Source organism: Dasypus novemcinctus, chromosome X (assembly GCF_030445035.2).
Source record: "Dasypus novemcinctus isolate mDasNov1 chromosome X, mDasNov1.1.hap2, whole genome shotgun sequence".
Classification (NCBI taxonomy): domain Eukaryota; kingdom Metazoa; phylum Chordata; class Mammalia; order Cingulata; family Dasypodidae; genus Dasypus; species Dasypus novemcinctus.
Genome location: NC_080704.1, coordinates 127,977,407 through 127,989,927, shown reverse-complemented (window position 1 = coordinate 127,989,927; position 12,521 = coordinate 127,977,407). Strand labels below are relative to the sequence as shown.

The 12,521-nt window shown below is 35.3% G+C and overlaps 1 protein-coding gene across 2 annotated transcripts in view; it reads right to left on the bottom strand.

Moving 5' to 3' along the window:
* The window catches only part of WDR44 (WD repeat domain 44), a 102,877-nt gene that overhangs the window by 53,927 nt on the left and 36,429 nt on the right, over positions 1–12,521 (bottom strand). For both annotated transcript variants that reach the window (XM_058291653.2, XM_071212941.1), the window contains exons 4-8: positions 9,228–9,864; positions 8,620–8,750; positions 7,446–7,541; positions 5,271–5,407; positions 4,459–4,542 (exon numbers count right to left, since the gene is read on the bottom strand). In XM_058291653.2, coding sequence (XP_058147636.1) covers positions 4,459–4,542; positions 5,271–5,407; positions 7,446–7,541; positions 8,620–8,750; positions 9,228–9,864 — 1,085 coding nt within the window. The remainder of the gene's footprint in view (positions 1–4,458; positions 4,543–5,270; positions 5,408–7,445; positions 7,542–8,619; positions 8,751–9,227; positions 9,865–12,521) is intronic.

Here is a 12,521-nt window from a genome sequence, read left to right as displayed (position 1 = left end):
ACAACAAAGCAGGGAGCTGAAGTGGCTCAAGTGATTGAGTGCCTCTCTCCCACATGGGAGGTCCCAGGTTCAGTTCCCGGTGCCTCCTGAAGAGATGAGCAGACACAGAGAGCACACAGCAAATGGACACAGAGAGTGGACAGTGAGCACAAAACAACAAGGGGGGGTGGGAATAAATAAAATAAATCTTTAAAAAAATTGATCAAGAACCTAGACATAAGAGATAAACTATAAAATGCTTAGAAGATAACATGGGGGCAAATCTTCATGATCTGATATTCAGTAAAGGATTCTTAGATACGACACAAAAAGCATGAACAACAAAAGAAACAAGGGCTAAATTTGACCTCATCAAAATTAAAAAATTTGGGCGGTGGACTTGGCTGATGGTTAGGGTGTCTGTCTACCACATGGGAGGTCCACGGTTCAAACCCCGGGCCTCCTTGACCCGTGTGGAGCTGGCCCATGCGCAGTGCTGATGCGTGCAAGGAGTGCTGAGCCACGCAGGGGTGTCCCCCGCGTAGGGGAGCCCCACTAGCAAGGAGTGCGCCCCGTAAGGAGAGCCGCCCAGTGTGAAAGAAAGTGCAGCCTGTCCAGGAATGGCACTGCACACACGGAGAACTGACACAAGATGATGCAACAAAAAGAAACACAGATTCCCGTGCCACTGACAACAAAATTAAAAAATTTGTGCATCAAAGGATAGTATCACAAAAGTGAAAAGAGAACATACAGAATGGGAAAGAACAGTTGCACACCATCTATCAGATAAGGTCTTAATATCCAGAATATATAAAGAACTTTCACAATGCAACAAAAAGACAACCTGAAATGAGTAAAGGACTTGTAAAGACATTTTTCTAAAAGATATACAAATGGCAAATAAGCATATGAAAAGATGCTCAACATTGTTAGCCATTAGGGAGATACAAATCAAAGCCCACAATGAGATACCACTCCATACCCACAAGGATGGCTATTACTTAAAAAATGGAAAATAACTAGTGTTGAGAGGATGTGGAAAAATTGGAATCCTAGTTGGTGGTAATGTGAAATGGTGCAGCCCTTATGGAAAACAATATTGTGGTTCCTCAAAAGCTTGAATATATAATTACCACATGACATGGCAATTTCACTTGTAGTATACACCCAAAGAAAGTGACAACAGGGTCTCAAACAGATACTCGTATGCTAACGTTCAGAGCAGCATTATTTATAATAGCCAAAAGGTGGACACAACCCAAGCCTCCATAAATGAATGGATAAACAAAATATGGTACATACACACAAAGAAGTATTATCTGGCCATTAAGAAAGAAATTTGAGAAATGTTGCAATACAGAAGAACCTTGAAAACATTATGCTTAGTAAAATATGTAAGACACCTAAGGACAAATACTGATGATGTCACTTATAAGAGATATCTAGAAATGGCAAATTTGCAAAGTAGATTAGAGGTAACTAGGAAATAAGGGGAAGGAAGAAGGGGGATTGTATGTTTGATAGATATGGATTGTCTGTAAATAAAATTAAGTTTTTTTAAAAAAGTTCAGTAACACTTTGATTAGTAAAATATATTATTTTGAAGTAAACTTTTTCTAAAGACAAATAACAGTTGTTTGAGTCCCCAAATACCTTGTTTCTGTGGAATAAATATATTCAAGTCAATATGGCTACAAAGGAAATACAGATAATCTTCCCCAATTTATATTCCATATATTCTAGAGTATTGATTTTCAGCACTGAATAACTCTGAATAATCTGGGGGTGGGTGGGCATGGGAAGGAATGCAGCTAGGCCCCACTCCCAGATAATCTGATTTAGAGGGGTAAGGCCATGAATCTACAATGAGGATCACACTGAGAAGACTGGTTTAGAGAGTTGTCCTTAAAAGCACATATAACCAATAAAACGAAAGAGTAAAGCGGTATTTACTTATAAAATAGAACAATTTGGTAGCCTAAGATGGTCCCTTGTTCCTTGTCTTTCAGTATGGCTATTTATTTGTAGTAAAATTAGGCTGAGCTTCTCAGTAGGTACTTTCAAACACAATGCAATCTGAGTATGAATCTCGAATGTCCATAAAAATAACTTATTTACTGCTTTTTCAATATCTGTCTCAAATTTCATATATTATGATTATAGAAAACAAAGCATAGTACATGGTATTTAAAAAAGATAAACCAGGGGAAAATTTTTACCAATTCATGGGAGTTCACATTAAAGACAGTATTTGAAAAAGTTAAGTTATATATACAAAGATGTTTACTTCAGCACTGTTTAAAATAGGTATAAAGAAGAAAACTAAATTTTCATCAACAGAGGAATGGATAAATAAATGATAGTATATTTATGCAATAGGATATGATAAAATGAATGAAGCAAACTAATCAGTTCCTTAAGTTTTTTTTTCACCTCAGGACTTTTGCACGTGTGGTTATTTCTGCCTGGAATACTCCTCTCCTGGCTCATTCCTACCCATCTTTTAGGTCTCAGATTAATCAGCTTTCTCAAGAAAACTTTCTTCAACAATTCAGACCACGTTTTCCTATTACATACTTCCATAGCAAACCATACTTTTTGAAAAAACAGCAATTACCACAAGTGTAATTAGATTTGTCAGTGTAATTACATATTTAGTGTCTGTCTTTGCCATTTAACCATAAGTTCTATGAGGGCAGAGCCTATGTCTTGTTAACTGTTGTATTCCCAGGATATAATTCCTATGTCTGGATCACAGAAAAACTACTATGTTTACTACCGGTACTGATATAGAAAGATGTCTGACATAATTCGATTTTTTAAAAAAGCAAGTTGTCAAACTATAGGTATAGTATAATTCCACTTTTATGAGAAAAAAATTCTATGGAGAACAGACCAAACTATTAATACTGGTTATTTCTGGGAGTAAGATTATGAGAGACAGTCATTTTCTATTTTACACATTTCTGCGTTAATTTTGTTAACTGTGTTTAAAAGTACTGTAAGGTCTCTGCTACCTATAACTCTGTAATTACATTTTCTGGATAAGTATAGGTTTACTACTACTTTAAAGGCAAGAAAACAGATACTTTAATCATTTTGGATGAGAATATTTCTAAAACATATACTTCAATACCTTCTAAAATGACAATGTCCAATAAGTTTCTGTCCTTCATGAAAAGGGTCATTGTTATCATATTTACTATTCTTTAATACATCCAGGATTTTTCAAATATATTACAAGTATTCCATGATACTGGTTCTCCCTTCAGCCTTTAACGCAGAGGGGCAAGGCCTGGGGAAAGAAGAATCCTGGGCTGGTTTCTTCTGGCTATTACCAGCCTTGTCAGTTTACTTCAGTGTTCAAAACAAATATAATTTTCTATATGTGTCATGACATGAGAAAAGGTTAGAAAGCATGGATGTTTGGAATGGTTGTGCAGTATATGAGTCCTTCTTATCACTTTTCTGATTCCTCTCTTGAAGTCATAATATTACCTGACATGTCTTGCATGTCAACTTATATGCTGTCCAGTATGCTGCTTCATTTTGCTGTGAGCTCAGAAACGAGATGATCAAATTTGTTTTAATTAAGTAGGAAGAAAGTATAATGACTTTCAATAAGCCTGAGGAGCTTTTCTCCTAAATCCATGAGCTTTAGTGCATGGACTATATGCCATCTTTCTGAGATGTTCATTGGTCTACTGAATATTCCTAATCCTCGGGTTACTGATAGTTGCCATTGCTAGAGAGCTAAGTTTCAGATATCTGAGGTATTATAATACTTGCTTTGGGAAAAATATCTTTTCTAAAAATTTCTTTGATACACCTTCTACATTGGGAAAAGATCAGACTCAAGTAGAGAATTTGCTTCAGGCCTTAAACTTAATTATTGCCAATCAAGCAAAATTTATATGCTTGCCAATGTGCTAGATGTCTGTAGGGAAAACAGAAGGATAATCACAGTCATTTTGCAACATACGGTTTAGTTGTTTAACCTATATTTATCTTTTAAAATCAGGAAACAAGATAATATATGGTAAAGGGCAAAAATGAGTTATGTAGACTACAGGCGTCACTGCAGTGGTGAAGAGGTAGAAATTAACTATGCACTGGAGTAGTCAGGAAGAACCTCATATAGTTGGGTTTAGAAATACAAACAGGATCTGTGGAGATGAAGCAAAAGAGAAAAGACAGCTATAGTAGCATGTTTTGCTACTAACAATTCAAGCACCTGCCATCAGAATAATAATTCAGAGACAAAGCAAAATTTATTGATCATTTACTATATGTCAGATGCTAAAAAAATGACCACCACCACATCAAGGAACTCAAAATCGTTTGGCCAGGGGCAGGGTATAGTGGTGGAGGGAGGACATACAAACTGGATAGAGCATAGATTTAAGAAGGTATGGCAAATTCTCATATTTTTAAAATAAAAGCTTGAAATGAAATAAGGGATATACTGTAACTCACGTTTTCTGTTTTAACTTTCCACCATCAGTATCTGTTGACTGAGATTGTAACTTCTCTTCATCATCTGATTGTGCCGTGTCATTACTACAAGAAGGAGAAGTTGTTATTTCACAAGAAACTATTTCTCCTATGCTTCTCAAAATTTCTACTTACTATATATTCAGCTAATCTTCATTGGAATAAGGGAAAAATATGTTAATATGTTTTATATAATTTTAACGTAAATGATGATCCTGAGAATTTAAAGACTATAGAGATCTAATAGAATGTTTAAAAATAGGGCAATGTACAAAATATAAGTAATGAGATTTTAAGAACTTATGTAAAACCTACTATAAACAAGACTTTTTGCTGGGCAAAATGTGCTGCAGAGATGATAAATTAACTTCTATATATCTTCCTCCCCACTTGTCATGTACAATATGAATTATCTTAAAAAGTTTTTACTTTTATAAGAAAGAAGTATCCCTTAGATCCACATATATCACACATAAGGTCAATTGGTTCACTTTTTTTAAAGCCATTTTCTGACCCTACAAAGACAACAAAAGTGTTTATAAATTTTATGATGCTTAATGCAAGGTTTCAGAAGAGGAGGTGTTCATGGATTTTTAATGGCAATATGATTTTATACTTTTCCCCAGCATTATATTGTGCAGTCTTAAGGAAATGTTTAAGAATATATACATTTATTACAGATTAATTTGTTAAAAAACTGAATGAAAGAAGTTAGGAATGTCAAAGTATATAAACAGATAAATATTAACCACTCTGAAATATAAGAAATGATAACTAACAACATTAAGTCATACCTTACATACTCCTTAGTCCTTCTCATGATGTGTAGAGTGAGAGGATTAATACCTGTTGGCAGTTTCTCTTCTGCAAGACTCAAAGGTATTTCTTCTCCGGTATCCAGGTTCTTAATCATTACACTGGCTAAAATTTCCTGAGTTAAAAAAATAACACCGAGATGACCTATAATTTAATTACCTTTTTGAGCCCACGAAATCCTTGAAGATTTAAGTTAAGGTTTTCTAGATACACTTGAAACTTTGTACAATATTTTTTTGACATCCTTACTGAGATATAATTCACATACCATAAAATACACTTAAAGTGCATAATTCAATGATTTTTAGTATATTTCACACAGTTGTGCAACCATTAGCACTCTCCATATTCTGCACATTTTATCACCCCAAAAAGAAACCCTGCACTGCAGTCAATTCCCCGTTTCCCACTACCCCTAGTACCTGGCAACTAATCTCTCTCTATAGATCTGCCTATTCTAGATATTTCTTAGAAATGGAATCATACGATATGTGGTCTTTTGCAATTGGCGTCTTTCACTTAGCATAATGTTTTTAAGGTTCACTCATGCTGTAGGATCTATCAGTACTTCATTTTTATTGCTGAAAAATATTCCACTGTATGGCTATGTCACATTTTATTTATCCATTCATCAACTGATTAATGTATTTTTTGTTGTTTCCACTTTTTGACTGATAAATTATGCTGCTATGAACATTCACACAGAATTTTTTGTATGGACATGTTTCCATTTCTCTGGGTGTGGCATTTTTGAGTTATAAGGTAACTTTATGTTTATCATTTTGAGGAACTGACAAACTGTTTTCCAAAGTACAACAATTTTTAAAAACATGTCGTATAAAAGAAACAACAAAAAAAGATTTTGCTTTAAAACTTTTAAATAAACTATCCATGAGATACATACTAAGCAATTTTAATGGCAAGAAGCACTGAGTCTATATACCCTGTGTATTGTCTAATATGTATAAAAACATGTATGTATATACAATTTTTTATAAGACCACTTTCTATAAAATATGGATCTTGCTTTTAATATATTTATTCCATAATTGTATGAAAGGGTATGTTTAAATCAGAGCTGCAAGATCCAGCATATTAAACACAAAAACTAAGATAATCTTAAACTTTTAAAAAATTATATTATTTTATTGCTACATTTGAAATGAAAATAAACTGTGAGAAGTTGCTAGGGCATGCAACTTCCTGACAATTATAGAACAATGGAGGTACCCATTGGAGGAAGTTAAAAGTGACCTAACTTGTAGGGAGTACAAGGACTATATATACCAAGATCATCAATGGTGAGATTATTGATAGCATCAGCCATCTGGAATTTATGCACCAATGGGAGTTTTTATATGAGGGTAATGGAGCATTGGCTACCCTGGACCCCTTAACTAGTGAGTATGGATGAGATGATAGAAGATGCCTAAATTCTCTACAAACACATTAGTTTACAATAAACAATCCTATAACAAAGACAACCAGAAAGTGCTGAAATTTGCTCTTGCAAGGAGATCCCCATTTTTTGATGTCTGGACACATTCTTTCTCCTGCTGGATAGCTTCCTTTGACAGGAGAGCGTTTTTTTCTTCAGTGTAAGTTTTCTTCAGTTTTGACCTGTCAACTTCTTCGGACAAGTCTGGCTTATCACTAATCTTGCCGTTAATTCCTAAAGGAGCTGGTGCACAGATTCTCAAGAGCAGTTTGCTGACATCTTCTCATGACTGTCACTGTTGGCGCTCAGTCTAATGCCACCGAGGAGGAGAGGGTGAGGGGTGGCCCCCAAACTCCTGGTCCTCGCAGCCTCAGAGCTGCAGCTACAGCAGCTGGGTACTCTCCCTTGGCCCTCCAGGGCTGGCGCCCGGGGCAGGGGGTTTGGTTTCCGGCCCAAACTTTTATTTTTTATACATTATCATTTTTATATTTTTATGTTTTTAAAAATGGGGGCCACAATGATGAAAGAAGATGTTGATGTGGGAGGTATGGGGGTGGGGTGGGGTATGGGGAATATGGGAACCACTTATATTTTTTAATGTAACTTTTTTTTGTGATCTATGTATCTTTAAAAAAAAAAAGACAAAAGAAAATTTTTAAAAAAGTAAAAAAAAATTATTTTCTGAAAAAAAAATGGAGGAAAAAGCTAATTATACCTCATCAGTAAGTTCTCTTCCAGAGTTTGATCTAGGTCTCTGAGGGCCAATCACTTCACATGCTATTGTCTGTCCATCAGGAGCTTTTCCATTTTCCTGAAATTATAATTTCACAAACACAAAGTAGACTGAGTCAATTTCTATAAATTTTCAATTACTCATTACCACACACAATTTTAAAGAATTCCATAATTTAGATAATGGAGCCTACTGAAAATTTAAATGGAACACTCAGTTTTAGCCCTTTATTATTTCCAGCATGCTGAATAAAAGTAAGTGCCAAAACTATTGCTGCCCACGAAATAGTACTTTCAGTAGTCTTGAAAACAAATGAATGCTCTATTTGAACCTGACCAAAAAGCACTTCTCTACTAACAGAAAAATGACAGCACTAAGATTGCTGTTAATCAGGGCTGAATGTGGATTTCTCTAATGCAGGGGTGTCAGGCAACTTTTTCTGCAGAGTCAGATGATAAATATTTTAGGCTTATGGGGTTACATATAGTATATGTCATATAGTCTTCATTTTTAAAACAACCCTTTAAAAATGTAAAGACCATTCTTAGCTTGGGGACCATATAAAAACAAGCCACTGCTGACCCTTGCTCTATGGTTATAAGATGATAACCTATTTCCAAGTCTGCCAACCTACCTCACCATAGCTACTGTTTAAGTATAACCTTTGAGTCCCAGAATTTGGCTGTGGTAAAATTAATATTATCATATCCTTTGTATAGATCACTGCCTGGTATGTGAGGTTTTTCATTATTAGGGAAAGGCAATTACATGTAAAAAAAGTAAGTTCCCAATTTTGACAACTGTCAGTCAGGTAAACTAAAATTTACTCATTTATTCATTATTAATATCAACAGTTCTACAAATAGCAGTATCTGTCATTTTTTTGAATGCCTACTACATGCCAGGTACTTGGCCCACTTCATGGAAGTTTTTTCCCCCATTTTATCAATAGGGCACCTGAGACTCAAATGTTAAATAGCTTGCTAGAGTCACCAAGCTAGTTAGTAGCAGAGTTGGATAAGAAAAGCAAGGAGGCCAGGTTATGGGGACAAGAAAATATTTGGCCTTGGAAAGAAAGAAGATTCAACAATCAATAAACCAGCCAGGTGGAGAAAGTTGATAAAAACTTTATCAAATGTAACACTAATTCACCAACCTGGGCAGTAACTATTTTATCTCCACTGGTAGCACTTGCCAAGTCAAGAGAAGGCTGAGAATCCTTGGCTGTGCTCTCTGAAGCTATGTTCGTAGTTAGGAGATTATCAGACGCAATAGTCTCTTTGGGAACTGCAATGACAATAATAATATCCATAAGTAATATTTATAAAGGACTTTATACATAGTTTATAAAGTGATTTAAAATTTATTTGATTCTATAACAACCCTGTGAGGAAAGTGGTTTTATTACTTTTGCTTTACATTTGGAGAAGACAGGGTTCAAACAAGTTAACTTTCTCGAGGCTATACAATCCTTACACATTAAGAGATCTAGGACTTTAATTTAGATCTTAAGTCTCCAAATTCCATGTTCTTTTTACTATGCCATACTGTCTCTTACATGGTAACAGATTTGAAGGTTAAGTCTGTTGAACCATTCAATCATAGTAATAAAACTTAATAACAATGTAAAAATTTTCACTTTGTCTATAACTAAAGAAATAATCTATATAATTACACAGCATAAACTGAAATAAAACAAGAGTTAAATAATTTCAACTCCAAAAATCTCTCCACAAAAATAGTTATTTCTCAATTAATACTTGCCATCTAGATCAGATGCTTTAAGAGCCTCAAACTCTGATTCACTTTTCTTTTTTCTTGGTGGTGGAGCAGGTCGAGATGGTGGTGGGGGTCTAGGTGGTGGGAAATTAATTGGAGGGGGTGGGCGTGCTGGAACAGGCTTCTTTGTACTGGCTACTATATCAGGTTCCGGAGTAAGTTGTCTTGGGGGTTTTGCTGGAGCCACTTCTTCCACTGTAGCAAAATCTTTAGTAGATAAGGAATTTGAGGACGTAGGTTCTAGAATATCACTTTGTTTGGTTTCCACTGCTTCCTTGTTCAATACTTCTGTTTCAGGTTCAGGTGCATTAAGCTGCTCAGTTGAACTTATTTCAGTTAACTTAGGGGTTTCATCTACTGGCTTCTCATGGGTGTCATTAGAAGGAAAATATTTTTTAGATTCTAATTCAGTTTCTTCTAATGCATTCTGACTCTCTGCATTTTCAGAATCTTCCTGTAGCACTTGATCTATAGTTAACAGTCTGGGTATATGGCTAAGATCTGTTCCAGTCACAATGGGACTTGTAGTAGCTTGATCAGAGAGTTCTCTTCCTTTGGAATCCAAAGAGTCATCTTCAAGATGTAATACTTTCTGACTTTCCTCAATAATACTTTCAATAATCTGATGAAAGGTTAAAAAATTAGTTTTAAAAATGGATCTATGTACAAGAATATAATAATACCTAATCATCTATATTGTACTTATTATGTGCCAGGCAATGTCCTTTACACTTTACATATTCTAATCTTTACAACAACTTTATGAGAGAGCATTTTCACTATCCTCATTTTACAAAGGAGGAGACTAAGGCACAGAGGGATTAAGTCATTGTCCAAGGTCACAAAGAGGTGAAGCTGTCATATAAACACAGAAAGTTAGGCTCCAGAATCTGCACTCTTATCCGTTTTATTAGAGAATTTGTGTTTGTACACGTAGCCACAAAAGTTTAATAAACCCTGTAAAGTAAAATTCAAATTTAAAATTACATTGGGACTCTTATTAAAGTAGTTCATTTATATATTTATGCCAAGTTAGTTGTAAGAACAGCTTGCTGGTTTGATCCTAGGTAACAAAACCATGAGATCAAAATCAATCCCATACAAGAATTCAAGTTGTTTAACTCTGAACTCAAGTCAATGACAAAAAAGTTCAGTAGACAAGAGGAGGCTAATATTTTTAAACAGACTGCCCCTCATGTCCCACTATTTACATTGATGATAGACCACATAAAGAATTCACCAGCCTACCTTGCCTTTTTTTGCTCCTTCATTTCTAATCTGGAGCTGAAAAATATAGACAGGCTCTCTATGTCCTCTAACAACATTTAGAAGAAAATGTAATTTTTTAATCTAGTCCTGTGATTACTAACACATTAAATCTCACAGCCCATTTATCTTTCCACCATGCTAAACCATGGATGACTTCTGCTTTTCCTGTTCCTCGGCTTCAGAAAGTATCACAGAACCATCCTGATCTGGCTTACCATAAATTCATGCTAATTTGAACTGGATATTACTGCTGCTCAGAGATATTCATCCCTGATTTCCCAGCATATTCTATATGACAGTTTTACTCAGTCTTCAAATTTTTACTCCTAGACATACCTCACTTTTACTAGAGAAATATTTATAACTAGACTACATCTAATTTGTCAGTTAGGTGGTTACTGAGCACTGAAGACCTTAGTGATAAAAGAAGTCAGAGTACAGAGGTTTAAAGAATGAATAAGAGGTGAAGATGTAGAGACAGCCAGTACAAGAAGTTTGGCTATAAAGGGAAGAGGCTGCTAGAAGGTGACCCAGGATTTTTATAAGGTGAAGGGAAAGAGCTAATGGAAAGGAAGATTACAGACCAAAGTTCTGGAGAAGAAAGGAAACAGGACTTACTGTATAAAAGACCTAATATATACATTCTCATTTAATCATCATACAGGCCTTATGAGGTAGCTGGATTATCTCTCTTCTATAAAAGCAGGAAATAGAAGTAAAGGCATTAAGAATTTTGTCCAAGATCCCACAAGATAGTAAGCCACAAAGTGAAGATTCAAATTCAGGTCTTTTTTTTTTTTTTAACAAAATCCAGTGTTCTTTGTATTATACTGTGCTACCTTGGACAGCACATAAAAAGAACACAATTCTTAAGAGTTAAGAGAAGAAAGAGGTAAGAAATGAAAACAAGTTTGCAGGTAAGGGAAGTGAGAAATAATGGATAGTGGAGTGAATTGAGGCTTCTTAGCTTGCAATGTCTATGTGCAATAGAAAACAAGGCTATCTGCTGAAAGTGAGGAGGATGCGAGTGAGCCTAGAGAGCATGAGTTGGGTGTAAAGGTTTGAAATAATCACTATGCATAATGGAAAGGCCTATGGTACAAGAAGGGTCAAAATGAAGTGAAAATCGTAAGTTTTCCCTAATCCCTCATTTGAGAACAATCTCCCCCCTCCTCTGAACTCTCATCTTTCTTATGTTTACTACAGCACAAACTATACTATAAATACAGGTCAGTATGTGGGTCATCTGTGCATATACATTTTCTTCGCATATACAATACTTCTTGATATGCCTCCAAGTCACCTATTTATGGTACCCTTATGCCCTTTCATAAAGGTAGAACAATGGTTCTCAATTGGGAGTGATTTTGTATTTTTTCCTGGGTTTTAGGAGGTAAAAAAAAGGGAAAGACAAAGGGAATCATGAGAATCAAGAGCAACATAGAGATGATCATGCTAATGCGCTGCTCGGTTTACCACACCTCCGTGCTTCAAAAAGCTCAGTTTCCTAACATTTATCAAACAAAATCCAAGATTTTTAGTATGACGTAAAGCATTCCCATAATCTGGCCCTAACTTTGGTCTCTAGTCTCACCCTCAAACATTTTGCACATTCCCCCATCTCCATGCCTATGATTATGCCTTCTCTCCTCTATCTCTGCCTGTTTGAATCTTATTCATCCATCAAGAACCAGTTCAGATTCTTCTTCATCTGTGATGTTTTCTCCATTCCTATCCTCAAGTCCTAGGAGGTAAAGTCTCCCTTTGTGTTCTTATAATAGTTTGTGAATTTATATGAACACGTACTACATTTAGTTTTGTTTAATTTGATTTCCTTTACTAAAATGTAAGCTACTTGAAAGCAGGGACCGTATCCTGGTACAGGGTATATCTCCACAGCCCTTATCATTAATGTTTGATATCTAATTGAATTGAAAAGGCTTGGACTTAAAAAAGTGATACCTAAGCCTTAAGCCTCAGTCTACTTGACCATAGTATTTTCCTCACTAT